We start from the raw sequence: 27,653 nt of genomic DNA on the forward strand, positions 1-27,653 counted from the left end.
TAGGAACAGGAAAAGCCAGGTCATAAACTAGTCCCAGATCCAAAAGATGTTTCAACTGTTAACCCCTTAGAATCATAAAGGGTTATCCAGGAACTAGAGAAGAGAGACAAAACAGAGCTTTCTTAAAATCAGACTTCAGTGTCAGAAATCAAGTACTATGGATGTTTCTGTGATTCCATAGGAAAGATCATCTGTCAGTTATTCATAACGTTCCAAAGCTGACGCCTTCCAACTACACAGGTCAGCTACCTGTTTTTGTAAATGAAATTTCATTGGAACACAGCTATGCCCGTTCCTCTACCTATTATCTGTAATAGCTTTTGCACTACAATGGCAGAGTTGAATATTTGTGACACGAGCCTATGTTTACTATCTGACCTTTAAGAAAAAGTTTGGCTGGGCATGGCGGCTCACATGTATAACAGGACTTTAGGAGGCTGAGGCAGGAGCGTCGCCTGAGCCCAGGAATTCAAGACCAGCTTGGGCAACATGGTGAAACCCCATCTCTGCAAAAATTAAATTTACACAATTTGCTGGGCACTGTGGTGTGCGCCTGTAGTCCCAGGTACTCAGAAGGCTGAGGTGGGAGAATCCATTGAGCTTGGGAGGTCGAGGCTGCAGTGAGCTATGATTGCAGCACTGCACTCCAGCCTGGGCAACGGGTGAAATCCTGTTTCAAAAAGGAAAAGAAAAAGAAAAAGTGTGCCTATTCATGTTTTGAAGTCCTGGAACTGTCCATATTTTTATAGTCATAGCTGTTATGTGGGAGGCAGTCTAGTATAAAGGAAGCTGAATGATTAAGTAGTTATTGTTGTGTGGGAGGCACTATGGTGTAAGGGAAGCTTAATGATTTAGTATAGAATTTGGAGCCATTCTCACCTGAGTATAGGGCCTCATTCCACCTCTTTCTAGATGCGTGACCCCAGACCTTGCTAGTATTGTGACCTTGTAATTTTAATATTTCTAAGCCTCAGTCTCTTCCTCTGTAAAACATAAATAATAGTAATTGCTTCAGATAAGGGAGTTTATGATTTTTTTTTCTTTTGAGATGGATTCTCACGCCGTGGCCCAGGCTGGAGTGCAGTGGCGTGATCCTGGCTCACTGCAACCTCTGCCTCCCTGGTTCAAGGGATTCTCCTGCCTCAGCCTCCCAAGTAGCTAGGACTACAGGCGTGTGCCACCATGCCTGGCTAATTTTTGTATTTTTAGTAGAGACGGGGTTTCACCATGTTGGCCAGGCTAGTCTTGAACTCCTGATCTCAAGTGATCTGTCCGCTTTGGCCTCCCAAAGTGCTGGGATTACAGGAGTGAACCATCACGCCTGGCCGAAGTTAATGAGAATTTTGTGTTTTGTTTTTTTTTTTTTTTTTTTTTTTTGATATGGAGTCTTGCTCTGTCACCCAGGCTAGAGTGCAGTGGCATGATCTCGGTTCACTGCAACCTCCAACTCCCGGATTCAAGCAGTTCTCCTATCTCAGCCTCCCCAGTAGCTGGGGCTATAGGTGTGCGCCACCATGCCCAGCTAATTTTTGTGTTTTTAGTAGAGACGGAGTTTTACCATGTTGGCCAGGCTGGTCTCGAACTCCTGACCTCAAGTGATCCATCCAACTTGGCCTCCCAAAGTGCCGGGATTACAGATGTGAGCCACTGCACCTAGCCGAGAATTTAATAAGATAATTCATTTAAAGCATTTAGCTAAGTGCCTGGCACAGCTACACTGAAAGATAACAATTGAATAACAACAAAATTAAATTGGAAGAAGTGGAAGTCTGAAAATGAGGACAGTCTGCGAGGAAGAGGTGGACTGGGACTGGCCATTTAGGGGGAGTTGAATGGTAGGGGTGGTGTCAGAAATGTGGAGGGCTGTGGCAGGTACGGTGATGAGGGTGGGGCTGCTGGAGTTAGGTGGGCTTGAATCTCTCCTTCAGCTCTGCTAGCTCTGTGCCCCTAGGAAGTTTCCTGAAATGCTGTGAGCCTCAGTTTTCTTATCTGTTAAGTGGGGAAGTGATAATCATAGTACCCACCTCACCAGGGCTGTGGGGAAGAATAAATGAGATGGGGTGTGTCAAGCACAGTAATGGGAGCCATCGTTATCAAGAATTGTGCTTGGCCAAGCACAGTGGTTCACACCCATTATCCCAGCACTTTGGGAGGCCAACGTAGGTGGGTCACTTGAGACCAGGAATTGGAGACCAGCCTGGGCAACCCCATCTCTACAAAAAATAGAAATTAGCAAGGCATAGTGCCATGTGCCTATAGTCCTAGCTACTCGGGAGGCTGTGGTGAGAGGATTGCTTGAGCCCAAGAGTTTGAGGCTGCAGTGAGCTATGATCACACCACTGCACTCCAGCTTAGGTGACAGAGTGAGACCCTGTCTCTAAAAAAGATAAATAGATAAAAATAAATTTTAAAATTATGTTTGAAGGAGGGAGGCAGATGTGAGCAAGTGCAAAGCCAGAGGAAAGAGAGATGGGGTCTAGGTAGGCGATGAGAGATAGAATAAATTCAGTTTTAGGCAGGCTTAGCAAGATGGATCAGGACAGATGTGTCATCAAGCTTCTGCCAGTAGCTTCCTTTAACACAGGGCTTGGCGTGCCTTCTCCAAGCAGAGAGCAGGCCTTGAAGGGAGTGCTCCAGATCCCTTGGTTTCTCGGAAGCATGGCTTTGAAGCTAGGTGTGCAAATAATTTTGATCCTGAGATCAAAATCTGTGGGAGTAGAGTTTGTACAAAGACTTGCCTTCTCCTTATTGAATCTGCATTGCCATTGACCTTTCTGATCTTCCGATTATAGTTATAGCTGCCTTCCTGAGTGCCCCAGGGCTGGCCACACTCTACAAGAGTTGGAAGGGGAAAAGGTTGTAAGGCAGGAAATCAGCGGTGCAATTGTTAAAACAGAACTTCAACAGTGTTTTTAGACTGAAGTCTAGTTAAAAGGCCACAGTACCATTCCTGCTCTACAGTGACCTGCATTGCATTCCACTGGAACAAATTAAGTCTGAGATGTGTAAATAGCATTATGAAGATTAAACCTTACAATTAGGTTGATGTTCTTAAGGAACTCCATGACATTCAGCCCTGCCTTTGGGTTAGCTTAATTGGAACACGAGCCATCAGAATTTAATTAGAATTTAATTGAACTGCTATATTAAACAGAGCTGGCTCAGTGGCTACATTGCAAACTTCACTTGGAAATTCTTTCTGATGCATCTCTGAAAATATTTTGAGCACTCAGAGTAAAGTTAATCATTTTTACTGTAAGCATTTTTTGATAAAAGGCTTATATTGTTAGCAGTAAAAAGTAGTGGAAACTCAAATGAGTTTGTTTTAGCTGGGGGTATTAAGTATGCAGAGCTAAGATTTCCTTATTTGCTAGAGTTAACTCTTTGAGGGCAGGTCCTGAACATGGCAGAAAACCCCATTCAAACTGCCCTAAGTAGAAAGGGATTGTTTTCTTTCTTTCTTTATATATTACTTATTTATTTTTTGAGATAGGGTCTCACTCTGCTGCCCAGGCTGGAGTCAGATCATAGCTCACTGCAGCCTCAATCTACCCCAGCTCTAACGATCCTCCCACCTCAGCCTCCTGAGTAGCTGGGACTATAGGCATACATGCCACCATGCCTGGCTAGTTTTTGCATTTTTTGTAGAGATGGGGCTTTGCCATGTTGGCCAGGCTGGTCTCGAATTTCTCAGCTCAAATGATCCACTTGCCTCAGCCTCCCAAAGTGTTGGGATTACAGGTGTGAGCCATCGTGCCCGGACCTTTTAAAAAAATGTAGACAAGAGGCCCACAGGGAGATCTTCCAGCACAGCTTGATCTGATGGCCCAGATGATGTCTCTGTGACTGTTCTCTCTCTTCCTCTCTTGACTGCTTCGTCTGGGTTGGCTCCACCCTCAAATGGGCCCTCATCTTGTGGCACTAGCCTATGTCCTATAAGGCTCAAGTGTAGCAGAGAGAGAGAGAGAGAGACTCTCCCAGAGTTTCTCACTAATTGAGCCAACTCAGGTCAATTGTCTGAGTAATTTGGGCCAGGCATAGTGGCTCATGCCTGTAATCCCAGACACTTCGAGATGCCAAGGCAGAAGGATCGCTTGAACCCAGGAGTTCCAGACCAGCCTGGGCAACATAGCAAAACCCCTGTCTCTAAAAAAAAAAAAAAAAAAAACTTTTGAAAATTACCTGAGCGTTACAGGTGGCATGTGCCTGTAGTCCTAGCTACTCAGGAAGCTGAGGCAGGGAGATCCCTTGAGCCTAGGAATTCAAGGCTGCAGTGAACTATGATCATGCCATTACACTCCAGCCTAGGTGACAGAGCAAGACCCTGTCTCTAAAAATAAAATAAATAAGTAAACATACCTTCTTTGGAATAGGTCCTTGGAACTAGGGGAATTGTGATTAGTGGCCTATTAGGCAAGGAAAGGGGCCCCATCCAAAGCCCATAGTTTTTGCTGGGGAAAGATGGATTCCTGAAGGGAACTCAGGGTGCTGTTACCAAAATAAGATGGAAGGGATACTGAGCACGTATCTTGGTTAGGGTGCATTATGTTGCAACTAGCAGGAAACTGACTTAAATAATACAGAGGATTTATTGGCTCAGGAAACTAGAAGGCCCCAAGGTAGAGAGGGAAGGCTTCAGGGTTGGTTTGATTCAGGAACTCTGTGATATAACTGAGGAGGACTTGGTTCTCTCCTGCCTCTCTGCTTGGCCTCTAGCAGAGTCAGCTTTATCCCGGGGCTGGCTTCCTTTGCATTGGCAAAACAGCTGCAACCACTTTCTCAGCTTTGTATCCACCTACTACATCAAACAGAAGGGGGACAACAAACTCTTTCAGGAAAGCAAAGGAAATTAACTTCCCAGAAGCCCCAGCACACCTCCCCTGACATCTCATCACTCTGAAGTGGGTCACATGCCCATCCCTGTTTCAGTGCATCCCTTTGGCCAGGATAAATGTGGACCAGATTGGCTCAGGTCTAGGTGGGGTGAGGTGGGATTATCTCACCTGCCTTATCAGGGTTCACACCTGGAACTGAGACGGAGTTAACCATCTGCACCTACTGTCACTTACTACCCAGGTCAGGAGCTGGGTGGCAGTTTGGGGGCATTTAATTAATAACCACACTGGGGCCGTGCCTTACTCATTTTCTTTATCTCTTGTGTTTAGCACAGGGTGTGCAAACAGTAAGTAAATGTTTGTTGAACAGAGTCAGACTGGAACAATGCACTTTGCTTAATTTGGAAAGAAATCAGTTTTGTGCATGAGTAAAACGATGGCTGAAAATAAATTTTATGTCCGCTTTAAATATGGATTAAATGTGGACTCTGGGTAGAGGCCATAAGACCGCCTCTTTTCCTATCTTACTCCATGCAACGTAAAATTTTCCCTTTCGGCTTTTGGTTGCTTATCAAATTCCATTACAGTGAAGACTATTGTAGACCACAGTTGGTATCAGGAAACTATTTCTAACTCCTGACAAGTTCTTTGATGATCTCATGACACTAAAATTTGCTACTACGAATAATTCTGTAAAATTACAGAATTTTTTTCTCTTTCTTTCTTTTTTTTTTTCTTTTTACATTCCTTGCCCATCTCATAGTCATTCATTGTAGTTATTTTCCTTTTTATAATTAAATACCTGAATATCCTTTTAAAAGTACAAGGGCTTTGATCAGTGAGGGAAGGAACTCTATTTCCTGGTCTTAACCAATAAGGAAAATTAGTAATACCATCAGCTTTTGTTCAAAAAAATTTCTAAGGAGTGGAAACAATAGATTCTGGCAGGAAAGGTGTGGTAGGATAATTTTAGCATGATCCCTTTTCAGCCAAAACGCTTTCTGAAATGACCCTGTGGCCTGGGCTGGAGGTCTTGGTCAATGTTATTAGTGCATTTTTTGAACTTCTTTAGAGAAGTATTATTTTTCTCTAATGAAATGCCTTCTCAATGGAAAAAAAATGTGAATACCTGTTTGCAGTTTGCTATAAATATTTTGGCATCTGGTTATAGGCCAACTGTATGCTTATTTCTGGGATCATAGTTATGAATGGTTTCATCGTGTGTGGGAATTATCGGGTATCTGGAAATGTATTGTGGAAAATATGTGGGAAAGGAGCCTGTGATGTTCTATGTGTATGCCACATCCACAGTCCTTAACTGCTGTTCTTTGTCCCTATTTTATCCATGTCTCCATCACCTTGAATACAAGTGATTGAACCAGGAATATGGATCAGGCCCTTGGGCAGCCACTCTTAGATGGCAAATGACTGTGAAATGGTCTACCCAACAGAGATGGTCTCTCTTGGGAGTATCTAACTAGTCCTATCGGATTCTCCCATCTGGGGAGGTGGGATGTCACACTGCAGAGAGAACAGGCAGACTGTAGCGTAGGGAGAGGGGGACACCTAGAGACAACCTTAAAGGCAGAGAAAGGAGGACAGAGAATCAATTAGGAGAGAACAGCAGAAAAAGCAACAGCAAGCAATGAAAGGAGCCACAGCCAAGGAGCTGAGCTCCACATAACTAGAACCAGAACCAGAACCGTTGTTGGATGACTGTAGCCTCGCCTGTGCCCTGAACAGCCATAAGCAATGGTCCAGGTCTTCCTGAGACCTGGCTCTGCCACCAGCCGAGAGATTCTCAATTTTCCCCACCATTTCTTTTACCTTTACAGTCGCTCCCCGTGGTAGAATAGATTATACTTCAGAAATATTTTTGGCCTCTCCCTAAGGGAGGTTTGACCATGTGACTGACTGCTTTGGTCAGCAAAATGGATGGGCATGACATATCATTTCCAAACACATGCTGAAAGAGTCAAAACAGGCCAAGCCCAGTGGCTCACACCTGTAATGCCAGCACTTTGGGAGGCCGAGGCCGGAGGATCACTAGAGCTCAGGAGCTCAGGACCAGCCCAAGCAACATAGCAAGACCTTGTCTTTACTAAAATTCAAAAAATACTAAAATTCAAAAAAATTAGCTGGGCCTGGTGGTGCATACCTGTAGTCCCAGCTACCTGGGGGGCTGAGGCAGGAGGATCACTTGAATCTGGGAAGTTGAGGTTACAGTGAGCCCTGATTGTGCCACTGCACTCCAGCCTGGATGATAGAGTGTCTCAATCAATTAATCAATCAGCAAAGCATAGTTCACCATATTCTTTTGATTGGCCATAAGAACTGGTGATATTTGAGATACACGCTGCTCTGTCAGCCTGAGTCCTAGAGTAAAGACAGCATGGAGCAGAGAGCCACAGCTGATTGAAATGTTCATGTAACATGAGTGAAAAATAAACCATTGACAAGATAAGCCACTGAGACTTGAAGTTTAGTTATTATCACAGCAAAATCGAGCCGAATATGACTAAACAAACAAACCAACCCAGTAACTGAGGTACTATGGTCTGAATGTCTATATCTTCTCCCCAGATTCATATGTTAATCTCATCTCCAGTGTGATGATATTAGATGGTAGAGCCTTTGGGAGGTGATTAGGCCATCAGGGTGGAGCCTTTATGAGTGAGATTCGTGTCCTTATAAAGGAGGCTCCATGGCCGGGCGCGGTGGCTCACGCCTGTGATCCCAGCACTTTGGGAGGCCGAGGCTGGTGGATCACGAGGTCAGGAGATGGAGACCATCCTGGCTAACACAGTGAAACCCCGTCTCTACTAAAACTACAAAAAATTAGCCGGGCGTGGTGGCACATGCCTGTAGTCCCAGCTACTCGGGAGGCTGAGGCAGGAGAATGGTGTGAACCCGGGAGGCGGAGCTTGCAGTGAGCTGAGATTGCGCCACTGCAGTCCAGCCTGGACGGCAGAGCAAGGCTCCGTCTCAAAAAAAAAAAAAAGGCTCCAGACAGCTGCCTTGTCCCTTCCATCTATGGGTGCCATCTATGAGGAACCAGACACCAAATCTGCCAGCACTTTTATCTTGGACTTCCCAGCCTCTAGAATTGTGAGAGACAAATGTTTGTTGTTTATTAGTTACCTAGTTTATGATATTTTTGTTATTGCCACCTAAATGGACTAAGACATGAAGGAAATTGAGCATATTTCTATTTCTTGTAAGCCCAAAGAGTCTCAACCAACACAGTGCCGTAGCCAGCCACACTTCAGTCCCCTGAACTCACAGCATGTGCTTTTGACTTTTCTAGGTGGAATTATATGAGTCATCAGATGCAGATTCAATTGCTTTTTAATGCTAGCTGTTTCTCTTCTCAGCCTTCGGTCCTCCAGTGGGTCTCCTCTACGTGCATCCAGTATAAAAATTGGTACAAAATACTGTCTGGATTGAACCTCTATTAATTTCCTAATTTTTGGCTGGGTGCTGTGGCTCATGCCTGTAATCCCAGCACTTTGGGAGGCCGAGGTGGGTAGATCACTTGAGGCCAGCAGTTGGAGACCAGCCTGGCTAACATGGTAAAACCCCATATCTACTAAAAACACAAAAATTAGCCAGGCCATGGTAATCCTATGCCTACGCCTGTAATCCTAGCTACTCGGGAGGCTGAGGCTTGAACCCAGGTGGTGGAGGTTGCAGTGAGTGGAGATCGTGCGACTGCACTCCAGCCTGGGCAACAGAATGAGACTCTGTCTCAAAAAACAAAATTCTGCATTTTCTCTTTTAGATGTCTGGGTTTTTATGATGGTATTTTCCTCCTATTTCCCTTCTCTTCTAATTTTATTATTTAAAAAATTTAATCAGATAGATGAACTGAGAGAATTTTGGAATGAATTCCCACATATCCACTGCCTTGATTCTACAATTTCCATTTTGCTTTATTTGTTTTGTCACATATCCATGAACCCATCAATCCATCCCTCTATTCATTCATCTCGGTTTTTTGGATGCATTTCAGAGTAAGTTGCAGACTTAATGAGGACATGATGATGCCTTAACCCTTGACACCTAGTCTTTTTCCTTTTAATTATAGATTAAAAGAATATTTTTAAACCTTGTTAGAGGCTGCCTTAACTGTTCCCTCTGCTCTCACAAACTTGAGCATTTTCACCCTTTAACAATCAAGGACTCAGTGTATTTGCCCACATTACATAAACCCTGGGTGCCCTCGCTGTCTAAATCTTGCTCTTTAATTTCTTTCTCTCCTACCTTATTTCATCACTCACCACAACTTTTCATTTGCTTTTGCTTCTCTCTTTCAGCTCCTCAGCAGATAATTTTTAAACTAAACAACAGCTGAACAATATCCCCACTGTTCCACATGTCTGGGTATGCACAGCACGTCCACGCTTGCCCAGAACAGAAGGAAAACACTATTTCTTCCATTTTATTTCTTTGCATCAAAAGTGATTAAATCTGTGTGCATGACCTTCATACATCAGACCATTTGGCTATTTTTAAAGTCTATTTATTAAAGTCAAGCTGCATTCTCTTTACAGAAGAAATCTTTACCACTAAACGATGTGATAAATGCCAAGGGAACAATGCATCTTTTGTAGGGCAGGAGAGAGACACTGCCATCCTACAATTGCCAGATTGTTTAAATTATTATACGACAATTCAAGCTAGTTACATATTTGCATTGTTATACAAGTATTTTCTTATTTTGGTTAAAGATGGCTTTTTGAAGGGACTCCTATTCTTGCAGGGCAGATTAGAGGACCCCATTACATGGTCTGATACATTGCATTTTATTACATCAGCCAGCAGTATTTCCATTTTTTCATAAAGGGGTTTCAGCAATGAGGTAAAAGATTGCAGATAATCTCCAGTAAATCAGGCACCACGATATTTTATTTATTAAAAACTCCAATAAAGTTTTCAGTAAAAAGTGTTAAGGAGAACTTTTCTTTTTGATGAAACATCAATTTCACAACGATCGTTTCAACCTTATCTTGAATTATAAAGCTGAGTTGGCCATTTCAAACTAAAGAGGAAAAAAGAAAAAAAATTATGGAAACATTTTCCTAGTAAAATATTGTGGGAAGAAAGTAAAGAGAAATTGTACACAATTATATTATCAATTCCTACTTGTAAATATCAGAACCTGTGTACATGAGTTTTTTCTTGCTTTGATGCTTGAGAGTTGAATGGTGAATTCATTCATTCATTTACTCAACAGGAACTGCTCACCTGCTCTGTCCAGTGCAGCCAATTTTTTAAAATTAATTATTATTATTATTATTATTTTGAGATGGAGTCTTGCTCTGTTGCCCAGGCTGGAGTGCAGTGGTGTGATAGCTCACCGCAACCTCCGCCTCCCAGGTTCAAGCGATTCTCCTGTCTCAGCTTCCCGAGTAGCTGGGATTACAGGCACGTGCCACCATGCCTGGCTTATTTTTGTATTTTTAGTAGAGATGGGGTTTTGCCATGTTGGCCAGGCTGGTCTCAAACTCCTGACTTCAGGTGATCCACCTGTCTCGGCCTCCCAAAGTGCTGGGATTACAGGTGTAAGCCACCGTGCCCAGCCTCAGTGCAGTCAGTTAAGCACTGGGAATATAAAGAAAAAAAAGACATGTGACCTGTCATCACAGAGCTTATGATTCACTAGGGAAGATAGACATGGTAGACTCATGTTACAGTCTCAGGTGCTATGACAGACAAGCACACGGAAAACTGGAGTAGAGCCCACCCTAAAATGAAGAGGGTAAGATTGGGCAAAGTGGTCCATGTCTATAATCCTAGCACTTTGAAAGGCCAAGATGGGAGGATCACTTGAGCGCAACAGATTGAGACCAGCTTGGGCAACATAGTGAGACCTCATCTCTACAAAAAGTTTTAAAAATATATTAGCCAGGTGTGGTGGTGCATGCCTGTAGTCCCAACTGCTCAAGAGGCTGAGGCATGAGGCAGGAGGATCACTTGAGCCCAGGAGTTTGAGACCAGCCTGGGCAACAGAGTGAGACCCCGTCTCTACAAAAAGTTTTAAAAGTATATTAGCCAGTGTGGTGGCACATGTCTGTAGTCCCAGCTGCTCAAGAGGCTGAGGCAGAAGGATTGCTTGAGCCCAGGAGTTTGAGGCTGGAGAGAAATCATGCCACTATACTCCAGCCTAGGTGACAGAGAGAGACTCTGTGTCTAAAATTTTAAAAAATATATAATTTTTTAAAAAGACAATGAGAATGCTCAGAAAGGCTTCCTGGAGGCATCATGAAGGATAAATGGTAGTTAACTGATTGGAGAAGACAATAATAGTGCTAAAAAGTCTCTGTGTTTCAAATAATAAACAACCTAATGCAAACTGGCTTAAGTGCAAAAGAGAATATATTGGTTCTTGTACCTGAAAGGTCCAGGGAATTTTAGCTTCAGTCATAGCTGGACCCAGGATCTAGTAGAGTATCATCAAGGATCTGCCACTGTTTGTCTACCCAACAGCATCTCTCTTCTTCCTTGTTAATAGAGCCCCAAATTTGTTCACTCTCAGTGGAACTGCTTTGTCTTTCAGGAGTGGCTGGGCTTAACTCATTACATCTGTGACAATCCTGTTTCCAATATAGTCATATTCTGAGGTCTTGGGAGTTATACTTCAGCATATGAATTTTGGGGTGATACAATTCAACCCTTAACACTCTGCCTTTCCCTTCTCCATTTCTCTGATCTCCTGCTGGTATCTCTCGTTGGCTGGACTGATCTGGAGGGTATGTTTACCGGAAAGGGGTCCTGATCCAGACTCCAAGAGAGTTCTTGGATCTTGTGCAAGAAAAAATTCAGGGTGAGTCCGTAAAGTGAAAGCAAGTTTATTAGGAAAGTACAGGATTAAAAGAATGGCTGCTCCATAAACAGAGCAGCCCCGAGGGCTGCTGGTTGCCTGTTTTTATGGTTATTTCTTGAGTATGTGCTAAGCAAGGGGTGGATTATTCATGCCTCCCCTGTTTAGATGATATAGGGTAACTTTCTGATGTTGTCATGACATTTGTAAACTGTCATGGCACTGCTGGGAGTGTAGCAGTGAGGATGCCCAGAGGTCACTCTTGTCACCATCTTGGTTTTGGTGCACTTTGGCCGGCTTCTTTACTGCAACTGTTTCATCAGCAAGGTCTTTATGACCTGTATCTTGTGCCGACCCCCTATCTCATCCTGTGACTTGGAATGCCTTAACCATCTGGGAATGCAGCCCAGTAGGTCTCAGCCTCATTTTACCCAGCCCCTATTCAAGATGGAGTTGCTCTGGTTCACGTGCCTCTGACATTTCTAATAAGGTTACATTCCGAAGGGGTTATACTTCACCATATGGATTTTGGGGTGATACAATTCAACCCCTAATATTCTTTCTTTCCCTCCTTCATCTCTCTGGTCTCCTGCTGGTACCTCCCATAGGATGGACCCATCTGGAGGGTACAGGAGCCTGGTTGATGTGAACCATGAAAAGCAGCTTCCTGAGGCACAGAGCAGGGTAGGGAGGATGGATCTGGAGGGGCAAAGAGGATTTCCAGGACACTTTGTAGCATCTTTCTTCTTGGGAAGGATCTCTCCACATGACAACCAACACCTCTAGACTGACTTGATTCTTAGCTCCTGCTATTTTATAAGAAGACACAGAGATTTTATCACCCAATTTCCATAACAATTCTCTAAAAGAAGTTTGCTGGTATTCTTTGGGTTACAAGAACAAACTTGAAATGGAAATAGAAGACAGGATATCTGGTGCTCCACCCCATTGGCAGGCTCAGCTTATCTTCTCCCCATTACTCTGGGATGTCTTTTCCCTTGTGGCTTACTAGGTATCTATCCCGTAGGGGCTGCATTCAGCTGCCTGTATTGAAAACTCAAGAACAGTGGTAATAAAACGAATGAAGTTTATTTCTCCTTACACATTTAGATGTCCAGAGTAGGGCAGGCCCAGGCTGGTGCCATGGCTTAAGGAAGTCAGCAAAGACACAGGCTCTTTCTATCCCCTGCTTCACCATCCTTAGCACGTGGCTTTGGGCCTCATGGCTAAAAGGGGCTGCTCCACTTCCAGCCCCACATCTGTGTTCCAGCCTGGAAGAAGTGAAACGAAACTTCAAGGAAGAAGGGGCAGCAGAAATCAGGAAAGCAGAATTTTCTCAGAGGTCCCTAGAATATGTCTGGTTTTATCTCATCGAGCAGAACTGTATGACATAGCTGTCCCTTGCTACATGGGAGCCTGGGAAAGGTAGATCTTTGGCTGAGCTGATTGCCATTTGGAAGCTATCAAGTTTCTATTAATAAGGTTGAAGTGGAGAGTGGACCTTGGGTGGAGAGCTAGCAGGGTCAGCCACACTGCTGGCGGCACCTGTGTGCTGCGGAGTGTCTCGTGAAGGTGGCACTCAGACCCGAAGGACTGCTGCTCGGAGGATTTGAGTGGATTTGGGGTAAAGCAATATATACAATTACTCATAAAAGAGAAGCACAGTCTAAATTTAAATAACAAATCCTTCAATTCCAAAAGCATGTAATAAGCCCCGATATGAGCACTGTCTTTTATTAGTACCTAATGTCAGAAAATGTGCTTATTGAAAGAGGACTAAAGAAATGTCTTTGGAATTATTTGCCCAAGTTACTGTCTGTTGATGTTCTTATAAATCTCATAAAGGATTCGTGCGTATTTCGTCTAACACAAGCAATCAATTAACCTCCCTTCCTTTTTCCTACTCAGACATGTGGGCAAGGTAAGAATATACAGTTGACTCCTAAACAATACGGATGCCAAACCCCCGTGCAGTCAAAAATCCACTTATAACTTTGGCCGGGCACAGTGGCTCACACCTATAATCCCAGCACTTTGGGAGGCTGAGGCAGGGCAGACTGCTTGAGCTTAGGAGTTCGAGACCAGCCTGGGCAACATGATGCAACCCCATCTCTACAAAAAATACAAAAATTAGCCAGGGATGGTGGTGTGTGCCTGTAGTCTGAGGTACTGGGGAGGCTGAGGTGGAAGGATCACTTGAGCTTGGGAGGCAGAAGTTGCAGTGAGCTGATATCACGCCACTGCAGTCCAGCCTGGATGATAGAATGAGGCCCTGTCACAAAAAGAAAAAGAAAATCCACATAAAACTTTTGGCTCCCTCGAACTTAACTACTAATAGCCTACTGTTGACTTACCAGTCACTCAAATTTTGTATATGTATTATATACTCAAAACTTAACTACTAATAGCCTACTGTTGACTTACCAGTAACACAAATTTTGTATGTTTTATGTATTATATACTGTATTCTTATAAGTAAGGTAGCAAAAGAAAATTTATTAACAAAATTATAGAAAAGAGAAAATATATTTACTAGTCATTAAATGGAAGTGGATCATCATAAAGGTCTTCTTCCTCATCTTCAGGTTTAGTAGGCTGAGAAGGAGGAGGAAGAGGAAGAATTGGTCCTGCTGTCTCAGGGGTGGCAGAGATAGAAGGGGAGGCAGGAGAGGCAGGCACACTTGGCGTTAAGTTTCTTTTTTTTTTGAGGCACAGTCTCACCCTGTTGCCCAGGCTGGAGTGCAGTGGCCAGGTCTTGGCTCACTGCAACCTCCACCTCCCAGGTTCAAGCAATTCTCCTGCCTCAGCCTCCTGAGTAGCTGGGACTACAGGGGCCCACCACCATGACTGGCTAATTTTTGTCTTTTTACTAGGGACGGGGTTTCACTGTGTTGGCCAGGCTGGTCTCGAACTCCTGACCTCAAGTGATCCACCCGCCTCGGCCTCCCAAAGTGCTGGGATTACAGGCATGAGCCACCACGCCCAGCCGGTGTTAAGCTTTATTGAAAAAAGTCATGTATAAGTAGACCTGTACAGTTCAAATCCATATTGTTTCAGGGTCAGCTGTAATTTAATTATCTCTTCTCTCTTTAGAGGAAAAGAACCAAATTCATTGCCTGTGATTTTCTGACCGAGTGGTTATACAAGTAAGTTGTTCATGTCTGACTAGTCAGTGATCCTAAGAATTCAGTCGTGTTAATTTGCAAGCAGAATAGCAACAACTGACTTGAATTTTTGCTTATTGCTTTCTTGTCAATCAAACATGGCATCGTGACCAGCCAAAATCCAAAGAGGGCAGGGGAGCCATTCACAGAATTTTTCTCCATTCCATTTGTGGAGGAGCGGCTAAAGCAACAGTGAGTATGACACAAGGCTTTGAATAATTTATTCCTAATTTAAGATTGCGTTAATAATAGTTTTCTTCAATCTAAGAGAACAAACTGATCTGATCCATACAGGACTTTTGGCCAGTCATATTTGTGACTCCTGTCTCTAGTTATTCTTAGCCTAGGCTAACCTTATCCTAATCAGGCCAGTAATTTCATTCAAGAAGCACTCCAGAAACAAAATAGAAAACTTAAAAAAAAATTATTATCCTAAGTAATTTATCCCTCCATTCCCTTCATTTTTCTCTCTCTCTCTGAATGTCATTATGTCTCAGGAAATATGGCTAAGCTTTTCTAAATACTTAGAAAATACTAAAAAAGCTTAAATAATAAGTTACCTGCATCAATTCTCCATTTATAATATAATAAAGAACATGACAGATAAAATTAAAACTCTTTGACCATTCTAATATGGGTTTCCTCCCCACACTGAAGTAATCACTTCAGTCTACAGTGCAGCCTACCAGACCTCTTAGTTATTTAGCTATATAAAATCAGTTTATGCTGCTCTGTCTATGGAGTAGCCATTCTTTTATTCCTTTAATTTCTTTTTTTTTTTTTTTTTTTTGAGACGGAGTCTGCTCTGTCGCCCAGGCTGGAGTGCAGTGGTGGGATCTCGGCTCACTGCAAGCTCTGCCTCCCGGGTTCATGCCATTTTCCTGTCTCAGCCTCCCGAGTAGCTGGGACTACAGGCGTCCACCACCAAGCCCCGCTAATTTTTTTTTTTTTGTATTTTTATTAGAGATGGGGTTTCACCGTGTTAGCCAGGATGGTCTCAATCTCCTGACTTCGTGATCCGCCCGCCTCGGCCTCCCAAAGTACTGGGATTACAGGTGTGAGCCACCGTGCCCGGCGGATCACGAGGTCAGGAGATGGAGACCATCCTGGCTAACATGGTGAAACCCCGTCTCTACTAAAAATACAAAAAATTAGCCAGGCGTGGTGGTGGGGTGGGTGCCTGTAGTCCCAGCGACTCGGGAGGCTGAGGCAGGAGAATGGTGTGAACCTGGGCGGTGGAGCTGGCAGTGAGCCAAGATGGCGCAACTGCACTCCAGCCTGGGTGACGGAGCAAGACTCCATCTCAAAAAAAAATCAGTTTATGTCTGGCCGGGCATGGTGGCTTATGCCTGTAATCCCAACACTTTGGGAGGCCGAGGCAGGCAGATCACTTGAGGTCAGGAGTTCGAGACCAGCCTGGCCAACACGACGAAACCCCATCTCTACTAAAAATCCAAAAATTAGCTGGGCATGGTGGCACATGCCTGTAATCCCAGCTACTCGGGAGGCTGAGGCAGGAGTATCGCTTGAACCCGTGTGGTAGAGGTTGCAGTGAGCCGAGATCATACCACTGTACTCCACCTGGGGGACAGAGTGAGACTCTGTCTCAAAAAAAAAATTTAGACTCTCGGCTCTCAGTTGTCACATATTTTGCTTAAATCTGCCCTCTTTGAGAATGCCAAGATGAATAGACCCTTGGCTGACTTTGGCAATTTTGGGAATTTAAAAAACCCCAGATATTAACCGGTTTTTTTTTAAATCTAAGATTACACATTGAAAGGAGAGAAACATCGGAAAACCTTGTTTCTTATTTAGCTTTTAAACCTGTGCCTGATTTTAACTGCTATGAAATGTATAGCCCAAAATTTATTGATTTACATATATTTTTCTAAGACAAGCTTCTTTGAGTATCACTCTCCAAGTTGCTGCTTTGCCTTGAAAATAAAACATTTTTCCATTTGTAATAACCAATGAAAAATAATCTTAAAAATAAGATAACTTCTCTAATAAGAATCCTCTTAGATTTATTTATTATACAAATACCTTAATTTTAAATGGCACTGATGTCTACAGGAAGCTCATGTAAATATACTGTGAAGGAGCAGTAGCGGTCATTTCAGCTGCACTCCACAGGAACAGAAACACAAGAGCTCTTGCTTTAACTGGCATTTGTATTCTCTACATCCATGACCTTTCAAAGAGATGCCCAGATGCATGATAAAAATTGAAATGATATTAATCTATTTGATGCTATGAATATCTATTGAACACCTACCCAGTTCAACTGCACAGAGCTTGGTGCTGTGGAAAAAACAGAGATGAATAAAGTATGGCCCTGGCCCTTGGGGTGAGGGAGACATGTTTACAACTTGCTGTAGTTTCTGTAGTGAGTGTTGTAATTCAAATGTTGACAAAGCATTAAAGGGAAGTGGGGAAGCATGAGACCATCCACGTGCCCTTCCTGGTGGGCCTGGAGCCAGCCCAGCTGGGGCAGCAGCCAAGCTGGTTGGTGCCCAGATTTGGTCCAAGGCAAGAACTCAAATGCTGCATTCTTCTTGTCTCAAGTAGGAATAGTCAGAGAATCAAGTAGGAACCAAAGTTCTTAAGGAGAACAAGGGTGGGAGCCGGGAAATATCCAGTCCAGGTTGTCTCAACCTTGGCATTATTGACATTTAGGACTGGATAATTCTTTGCTGTAAGAAGCTGACCTGTGCATTGTAGGATGTTTTGCAGCATCTCTGGCCTCCACCCACTAGATGCCAGTAGCACCCTCCTACAGTTGTGACAATCAGGAATATCTCCAGACACTAGCGTATGTCCCCAAGGGGAATGAGGCAAAACTGCCTCTGGTTGAGAACCTCTGATTTAGTCCAGTAGTTTCAAAACTTTAAACCAGCACTTTGGGAGGCCGAGGTGGGTAGATCACTTGAGGTCAGGAGTTCGAGACCAGCCTGGCCAATGCAGTAAAACCCCATCTCCACTAAAAATACAAAAATTCGCCAGGTCTGGTGGCACATGCCTGTAATCTCAGCTACTTGGGAGGCCTGAGGCAGGAGAACTGCTTGAATCCAGGAGGCAGAGGTTGCAGTGAGCCAAGAAGGTGAAACGGGAAAAGTTACCTTGTCCCCCTCGCAGGGCGTTCAACAGGGGGATGTGGCTCGCTTCTTCAGTGCCCTGCTGCTCAAACCTCTAGGGGAGCATACAGGCAGGCAGGTTGTGGGGCTCCCACCCGGTGGCAGTGTCTATAGGTGAATTTACAGCTGAAGCACCAGTGAGCATATGTTACCGGGTGCTCTCTTAGTTTGCCATCTATAGGCAGTTTGTGTTAACCAGCTCAATTCACTGTCTACTTTGTTGCAAGGACAGAGGGATTTCTGTATCCCAGGTTCTTTCCTTTGTGTACTGGAGGAATCAGATCACACGTGGGCTTGGAGAATGAGTGCAAAGTTTTATTGAGTGGAAGTAGCTCTCAGCCGATGGAGGAGCCAGAAGGGCACCATGGTTTTTCCCATGTAGTTGGGCTGCTCAGTGGCCACAGCTCTCCTCCGACTAACTGCCCTGGCCAAACTCAGCCTCGTCCTGCGAGGTGGCTGTGCCTGTCCGTGTGCTCTTCTGCTGGCGTGCTCCTCTCAACATCCTCTCCATGAGCAGCTGCTTGTATCTTTTTCCGCTGACATGCTCCTCTCGAACTTTTTCTGCCTGGGTGTCTGCCCGCTAGGGTCTCGGGCTTTTATATGCCCAGGATGGGGGGCATGGCAAGCCAGGGTGGTCTTGGGAAATGCAATATTTGGCAGGAAATGCCTGTTCTCATCTAGGTCCCTGGGGGTGGAGGCCTAGCCAGGGACCACGCCGTCCTCTAGGGAGCACTTCCCTTACCCCCTTCTTCCCTTCCCAGCACTCCTGTATCAATGGTACCACTGCACTCCAGCCTGGGTGACAGAGCGAGACTCCATCTCAATAAATAAATAAATAAACAAATAAATAAAATAAAATCACCCAGGGAACTTTGGAAAAATATTGGTACCTAACTTCACCCAGATTGACTAAATCATAATCTTCAGGTATAGCCTGGACATTGTTTTTTTGCTTTCTTTTTTTTTTTTTTTTTTAAAGTTTCCTAGGTAATTCTAATACATAGCCAGATTAAGAGCTTATCCATCCATAGGACAGAAAAAGTACTGCATCCAGGAACTAACAAATAGTATAATTGAGCCATTGCTTCACTAAGAGCTTTGATACATGCCATCTCATTTAATCTTCACAACAACACTAGGATGTAGGTACCAAAGCTGAGAGCCCACAGCTGGAAAGTCGACCATGAAGTGAGACGAGTTTGGGACAAATAAGGTGATTATATGAGTATTATGGATGGACATTTTGAGTACGGCTTAATGATACAAATTGGAGGAAGATAACTTTCGAGGGGGAGACTCTGTCAAGGCTTTTTAAAGGAAGTGAAATATAAACTGCAGTAGTACTGCAGGCAGAATTAAGAGCCTGAGCTTTTGGGATAGATAAACCAGCATTCAAATCTCCACCACTGGCTGGGTGCAGTGGCTGACACCTGTAATCTCAGCACTTTGGGAGGCTGAGGCAGGCAGATCACCTGAAGTCAAGAGTTTGAGACTAGCCTGGCCAACATGGCAAAGCCCTGTCTCTACTAAATATACAAAATTAGCTGGGCGTGGTGGTGTGCGTCTGTAATCCCAGCTACTCGGAAGGCTGAGGCAGGAGAATCACTTGAACCCAGGAGGCGGAGGTTGCAGTGAGCCGAGTTCACACCACTGCACTCCAGCCTGGGTGACAGAGTGAGACTCTGTCTCAAAAAAAAACACACACACACAAGAAAACATATCTCCACCACTTACTGATCCTATGATCTTGGGCAAGTGTTTATTTATCTATTACTGTGTAACAAATTGCCCCAAAATTTAGTGGCTTAAAGTCATAAATATTATCCTATAGTTTCTCTGGGTCAGGAATTTGTTAGCCACTTAGCTGGGTGGTCGTGGTTCAGAGTCTCCCATGAGGTTGTAGTCAAGATGTCACAGGGGGTGCAGTCATCTGAAGGCCCAACTGGGGCTGGAGGTTCTGCTTTTAAGATGGTACACAAACATGGTGCTGGTTGTTGTTTGGAGGCCTTAAATTTTCCCCATCTGGGTCTTTCCATGGGCTGCTTGAGTATCCCCATAACATGGTGTCTAGCCTCCTTCAGAGTGAAAGATTTGGGCACAAGAAAGAAGCATGGTACCTTTTATGACCTAGTCTTGGAAGTCAAATACCTCCATTTCCATCACATGCTATTAGAAGCAGGTCACCAAGTGCCACATTCGAGGTTTAATAATTAAGCTCTACCTTCGGGAGGGAGGAGTATCAAAGAATGTGTGGACATATTTATTTTAAAAGCATCACAGCATGTCTGTCTCTAAGCCTCCAGTTCCTTATTGGTAAATGTGGTGGTTGTGAAGATGCAGTGATACAGCTACAAATGGGATTCTGAACAAGCCCAACCTATAGTAACATGTGGCTTACTAAATGGTGAATAGTGGTTTATTGCCATTGGTGGACATTGTGACATTCCAGGCCAAAGACCCAAAGATGGGAGAAGAGACAAGATTTGTTCCAGTCACAGGAAACCAGCATTGCTAGCTCCTGGAGTGTGTGAGGACATAGGGATGAGATGGAAGCTACGGCTAGAAGGCAGTTAGGGGGTGGATTATGGTTTTCAGTAAAAGAAAGAAGTTTGGGCATTATTCCATAAGCAAGAGATCATTCAAAGGCTTTTGGGCAGAGGTAAAATGGGATTAGGCTGTTTTGGAAAGATAATTCCTGAGACAGTGCAGAGGACATCTGAGACTGGGGAGAGCCTGGAGTTGGGGCTACTAGTTCCAAGACTGTTTATAGCCATAAGGTATTGAGTTAGGGCCATGTTAGTCGAAAAGGGGGAACGTGGGATGGGTAGAATGGATGGATGACACAGGATAAATTTAGGGGTAGAGAAGGGGTGTGCCTGAAATGGTGAGATTTGCTCCTGGGTATGTGGGCGGCCCATAATGGAAGCCAAGAGACCCAGCCAGAAGAGCAAGTGCAAGGGTAAAATGATGATTCCTGTCTGGGGCACATTTAGATTGAGGTGCTTCTAGGATATCCATGCCAGAAACATTGGCCTAAAGCTTACAAGTAGGATATGAAGAGAAACGGTTTGGGAATCAAGAGCCCCACATCGAATGTATGGATTAAGTCAAGATGGACAAGGGCTGAACCGAGAGGTAGCCCAGAGTTTATTCCAGAAGTTCAATGAATGGCACTTACTCTAAGTCATGTGGTTGGCAGTGTAACGATGACTTGTTTCAACTTAGAGTCTATGTTGATTTTAAATGACTGGCAAGGAGAAATAGGGGTGTGTTTATTTTCTATTGCTGCTGTTACAAATCGCCCCAGAACTGGTAGGTTTAAAACAACACAAATTTATTACTATACTGTTCAGGAGATCCAAAGATTGACTTGGATTTCACTGGGGTAAAATCAAGGTGTTGGCAGAGCCTAATTCTTTTCTGGAGTTTCTAGGGGAAAATGTTTCCCTGCCTTTTCAAGCTTCTAGAAACTGCCTGCATTCCTTGGCTAGTGGCCCCTGCATTCCTCTTCAGAGCCAACAATGTTGCATCTCTCTGACCCTCTTTCTTAGTCATATCTCTCTGACTCTTTTTAGGGGGGCGGAGGGGGTGACAGGGTCTAACTCTGTCACCCAGGGTGGAGTGCAGTTGTGAAATCTCGGCTCACTGCAACCTCTGCCTCCCAGGTTCAAGTGATTCTCCTGCCTCACCCTCCCAAGTAGCTGGGATTACAGGCATGCACCACCATGCCCGACTAATTTTTGTATTTTTAGTAGAGACAGGGTCTCATCATGTTGGCCAGGCTGGACTCAAACTCCTGGCCTCAAGTGATCCACCTGCCTCAGCCTCCTAAAGTGTTGGGATTACAGGCGTGAGCCATCTCTCCTGGCCTCTCTGACTCTCTTTTGCCTCCATCTTCCACTTTTAAGGACTCCTGTGATTACATTAGCTCATCTAGATAATTCAGGATAAACTTCCCATTGCAAAATCCTTGACTTAATCGCATCTGCAAAGTTTCTTTTGCCATTGTCAGGTAAATATTCACAGGTTCTGGGAATTTTTGGGGAGGGATGAGAGGGTGACAGGGTCTCCCTCTGTTGCCCAGGCTGAACTGCAGTGGCACAATCACAGCTCACTGCAGCCTTGACTTCCTGGACTCAAGCCATCCTCCCACCTCAGCCTCCTGAGTAGCTGAGGCTACAGGTGCCTGCCATCACGCCCAGCTAATTTTTGTATTTTTGGTAGAAACTGTGTTTTGGCATGTTGCCCAGGTGGGTCTCAAACTCCTGAGCTCAAGCAATCTGCCTGCCTTGGCCTCCCAAAGTGCTGGGATTACAGTTTTAAGCCACCATGCCCGACCAGTTTCTGGGAATTTTGATGCAGACATCTTTAGGACCCAAATTCTGCCTACCACAAAGGGTAATGGAGAATGTGGAGAAATTTAAAGTCCCTTTCTCTTAGAGATCACCTACATTTTGCTGAAGATTGCTTACATTTTAAAATAGTATTCCAGGTTTTGTATAATAAAAATGATACATGCTGAGTGAAAAAATTCAAACAAAACAGAAAAATCAAAAGAAAAATGCACAGATCACCCAAGAGCCGGCCTCCCAGATATAATCATTGTTGACATTTTGGTGAACTTTTCAGATACTTTTCTATGTATCTCCATATGTATATAGATATAAAAAAAAGTGTAAGTATTCCTCTGAGACCAGAGCTAAGAGTGAGAGAAAATTTGAAGTGGAGGGAGAAACACTGAGAAAGTTCATGGTGGGTGCTGTCACTCACGTTCACATTCATGTAGGTGTGAAGGCATCTGCTGAGAGGGAGGCAGAGGTTTATGGAGGAGGGGAGGGGGTTGCAACAGCTGCTGTGGTGAAACTGACAGGGAATCAACCAGGGATAAATAGGGATGGCCCAGCTGATGGCCTGAATTTGTGGTGCATATAAACAGCCTGCTTATGTGATTGTCTCCAGCAATCCTCCACAGCTCTGGAAAGGGGGTGGAGAACAGATGGTTGGTAAAATCAGGGTTGAAGACTGGCAAAGCTAATCTAGTAAAAGGTCTAGACTGGGCCCAGGGGATCGTAGGTACAAGTGAAAGCATTGTTTCCTTTTTAAAGAATGTCTTACATTTTTAAATCATAAATTACCATATTTTCTGAATTATGTTAACGCTTTAGCAACTGATTTTCAGGAAGAGAAAGAAACCCTACATTAGGTGTTCACATTGAAAGTAAGAAACATACCAAACTGAGAAACACTAAGATGAGGGTAGTGGGGTACATCTTAGAATCAAGACAATTTGTTTTTAAAGATTCCAATGTGCGGATCTTAATTGGATCCCCATTCAGAGAAATGATATAAAAAATTGGAGACAACTGAAAATTTGAACACTTAATAGTTGATGAAATAAAAAAATTATTATTTAAGATATGATGATGAGAATACTAATTTCATAGTCATGATTAAAAGGTTATTACTTTTCAGAGAAACATGCCAAAATATTTATATATGAAATTACATATTCTACGGACAGGGGTGAGGGAGGGAGGGAAGCTTCCATTAACTGACATGGAGAACAGTATAATTGAAGCTGGTTGATGGAGACATGGATTCCTTTTAATATTTTCTGTCTACTTTTGTATAGCTTTTAAAATTTTCATAACAAAAATTTTTTTAAATGAGATTAGGGCTAGATGCAGTGGCTCATGCCTCCCAGCACTTTGGGAGGCTGAGGCAGAAGGATTGCTTGAGCCCAGGAGTTTGGACCAGCCTGGGAAACATAGTGAGACCCCATCTCTATAAAAAATCAAAAATCAGCTGCTCGTGGTGGTGCTCACCTGTGGTCCCAGCTACTCAGGAGGCTGAGGCGGGAGTATCACTTGAGCCCCAGAGGTTAGGCTGCAGTGAGCTGTGGTTGTGCTGCTGTAATCCAGCCTGGGTGACAGAGTGAGATCCTGTCTCAAAAAATAATAATAATTAAAAAAACATTAAAATGAGATTGTTCAAAGCTCCTTATGAGCACTTGATAGTGTAGGAGATGTGCCCTGGGCGAGGAGGTATCTACTGGAGGGCAGTGAACCAGGACGGCTGGGGACCATTCCCTACTGGAGGTGGCTGGAGTGACAGACAATGGAAGACTGAGTTTTCCTATGATCATGCTGAGAAACTCAAATGGCATTGAGGGAAAATGGCCCTGGGGAAAGGGGAGATGGCAGGTGCAGCCCAACTGACAAGTGTTGTGGTGCTGAGAAGGTCTTGGTCACCCCTCCAGAGACCTGGCTCTGAATGTGCACAACTTCCCAACCAATTCTCTTATGTTAGTCTCAGGTAACACCAACCCTCCCACCAAACCCAAACCCAGTTTCCGCAGAAACAATGAGAAGGAGGATTAACATGATCAGAGCCTTGGGTTTGTTCTAAGGAACAAGTCTCCAATAATCTCAGAGTTCCTGGGGAACAAGGACATGGCTTTCTATGTCAAGGGTCAGCAAACTTTTCTGTGGAGGATGGTTAAGTCTTTTAGGCTCTGCAAGCCACGGACAGTCTCTCAGCTACTCAACTCCCTAGTTGTGTCATGAAAGCAGCCATAGATGTACCATATGTGAATGAATGGGTGTGGCTGTGTTCCAATAACACTTTATCCACAAAAACAGGTGGTGGGCCAGATTTGGCCCATGAGCTACGGTTTGTTGATTCCCTGTTTCAGGTGGACACCAATAACCTTCCCAAACCATGGTCTCGTGTAAAAGCAAAAAAACCAACATAATTAGAAGTAAGTAGTAGGTGGGAAAGATGGAAGGAGAGAAAAGTTTATGGTTACATCAGAAATTCAGGAACTTGATATGTGACAGTCTTCAGTGATGAACCATTCTAAGATGTGACCTTTCTGTTGGGTGACTGACCCAGAGGGAAGGTGTAGGGGTCATTGGAAACATGTGGACCCAAAGTCATGGTATTACGGGGGTCAGCATAGATAATGAAGTAGCTGAGAACACTGGGAGGAGACAGCTGAAGAAGATGACAGTGAGTCAAATCCCAAAGTTGCCAAAGGAAGTGTAGGAATGTTCTAGAAGTCAAAGAAGTGGCAGTGTAGTGTGGTGGTTAGGAGCTTGGAAGCACTAGAATCACACCTCTGCATTCTAAACCCAGCTCCACCACTTCCAGCTGTGTGACTTTGGGCAAAGATGACTTAATCCTTCCAAGCCTCAGTTTTTCCATCTGAAAAATGGCCTTTCATCTGAACGAAGTTCCCCACCTAAGAGGAATCCTAGTGCCTGCTATTATTATATTTCATTATTGGTACATATACCAAGCAGGTATGTTCCAGCTAAAGGGAATTATTTATTTAGCTAATACTTTTTTTTTTTTTTGAGACAGGATCTTACCCTGTTGCTCGGACTGGAGTGCAGTGATGTGATCTTGGCTCACTGCAACCTCTGCCTCCTGGGCTCAAGCCAGCCTCCCAAGTAGCTGGGATTACAGGTGTGCACCACCATGCCCGGCTAATTTTTTGTAGATTTCACCACATTGCCCAGACTGGTCTGGAACTCCTGAGCTCAAGTAATCCACCCTCCTTGGCCTTCCAAAGTGCTGGGATTACAGGCATGAGCCACCGCGCCCAGCCAGCTAATAATTATTGAATGCTTAAATATGCTCTAAAATTATGGGGCAGCGATATTCATAAGTGGGCTGGCTACCATTTATGAAACACCTACTATGTGCCGTGGAAACATGACACGTGGAAACAGACAAACATGGTTCCCATTTTCATGGACAGACATACTGTGTGTAGTTGGATTGAAGTGTATGTGTACTTAATTTATGCTAATTCAATGATATGCTTTTGGGAAGAAGAGAGAAAGACAGAGAAGGGAAGAAAGGGAAAGGGATAAGAATTTTTAAGGCCAGGCATGGTGTCTTACGCCTTGCCTGTAATACCAGCACTTTGGGAGGCCAAGGCAAGTGGAGCACGAGGTCAGGAGTTTGAGACCAGCCTGGCCAACATGGTGAAACCCCATCTCTACTAAAGATACAAAGCATTAGCCAAGCATGGTGATGCATGCCTGTAATCCCAGCTACTCGGGAGGCTGAGGGAGGAGACACACTTGAACCCGGGAGGCGGAGATTGCAGTGAGCTGAGATTGCGCCACTGTACTGCAGCCTGGGCGACAGGGTGAGACTCTGTATCAAAAAAAAAAAAAAGAAGACTTTTTAAAATGCAAGCAATTCTTGCCACTTTACTCTAGAGGTGACGCATAAAATAGACACATGACTCCACTCTTTCCTCAGTTGTTTTCAATTTTGGGTACCCCTCATAACAGAAGCAGCTCATAAGGCAACTACTTCCTTCTGTCTGTCTGTCTTCGTATTTATATATTTAACTACCTACCTACCAAACATTTACATAGTGTTTACTTGGGTATTATTCTGGGCACTTTACAAATATTACCTAATTTAACTTACATCGCAACCCTACAAAGCAGAAAATCATAGTATCCCTGTTGTATTAGGCTAGGCTAGGCTAGGTTGCAGTTATAAACAATACCAAAATACCAGTGGCTTAACCCAATAACAGCTTATTTCTTGCTCACAAAAAGACTGTTGTAGGTTGGACAGCCCTCTTACCTCTGAGGTCACTGACGGAAAGGAAGAAAAGAATGTAGGAGGTCCCTCAGCTCTTAACCTTCTTAGTCTGGAAGATCCTTAATCTTCTCACCTCTCTTTACAGAGCATGGCTTCAAGCCAGTTGCAGGGGAGGCAGGGATACCTAAAGGAACATGTGGATATTGGTGAACACTAGCTGTTCTGGGCACAGGCTTTTTTTTTTTTTTTGAGAAGGAGTCTATCTCTGTCATCCAGGCTAGAGTGCAGTGGCACGATCTAGGCTCACTGCAATCTCTGCCTCCCCATTTCAAGCAATTCTCCTGCCTCAGCCTCCCAAGTAGCTGGGCTATAGGCACCCACCACCATGCCCGACTAATTTTTGTATTTTTAGTAGAGATGGGGTTTCACTATGTTAGCCAGACTGGTCTTGAACTCCTGACCTCAGGTGATCCACCTGCCTCGGCCTCCCAAAGTGCTGGGATTACAGGCATGAGCCACTGCACCTGGCCCACAGGCATATTTCTAAGAAAGAACTGAGGCAGAGAGAAATTAAGTCTTTGCCCAGGATCTCAAGCCAGTGCATAGTGGAGGCAGGATTTGAACATAGGCAACCTGGCTGCAGAGTCTATGCACTGTTAAGAGTGTGGCTAATTACTCTGCTCTACTTCCCCTTCTGTCACCTGGTCCTTAAAGTGATCAGTACTGAGACTGGGAGAAACCTGGCTGTGTGAGACAGCTTGAAAGATGCCATGTCCCGGGCACGGTGGCCACGCCTAGAATCCCAGCACTTTGGGAGGCCAAGATGGGCAGATTACCTGAGATCAAGACTTTGAGACCATCCTGGCCAACATGGTGAAACTCCGTCTCTACTAAAAATACAACAAAATTACCCAGGTGTTGTGGTGCAATCCTGTAATACGCCAGCTGCTCGGGAGGCTGAGGCAGGAGAATCGCTGGAACCTGAGAAGCGGAGGTTGCAGTGAGCTGAGATGGTGCCACTGCACTCCAGCCTGGGTGATAGAGCAAGCCTCCATCTCAAAAACAAACAAACAGACAAACAAAAAACATCTGCCACATACTCTAATTGAAGGGTGATGAGGGTGTT

The 27,653-nt window shown here is 44.2% G+C and overlaps 1 protein-coding gene across 13 annotated transcripts in view; it reads left to right on the top strand.

Annotated features, from left to right (window-relative positions):
• The window catches only part of IQCK (IQ motif containing K), a 139,729-nt gene that overhangs the window by 31,171 nt on the left and 80,905 nt on the right, over nt 1-27,653 (top strand). For all 13 annotated transcript variants that reach the window (XR_010137839.1, XM_009250522.4, XM_024241409.3 and 10 more), the window contains 2 exons: nt 14,752-14,804; nt 14,937-15,014. Coding sequence is in view for 12 of the 13 variants with exons in the window: in XM_009250522.4 (XP_009248797.3) it covers nt 14,752-14,804; nt 14,937-15,014 (131 nt within the window). In the remaining variant the exon portion in view is untranslated. The remainder of the gene's footprint in view (nt 1-14,751; nt 14,805-14,936; nt 15,015-27,653) is intronic.

The sequence above is a fragment of the Pongo abelii genome, chromosome 18, assembly GCF_028885655.2.
Source record: "Pongo abelii isolate AG06213 chromosome 18, NHGRI_mPonAbe1-v2.0_pri, whole genome shotgun sequence".
In the NCBI taxonomy this organism is placed as follows: Eukaryota; Metazoa; Chordata; class Mammalia; order Primates; family Hominidae; genus Pongo; species Pongo abelii.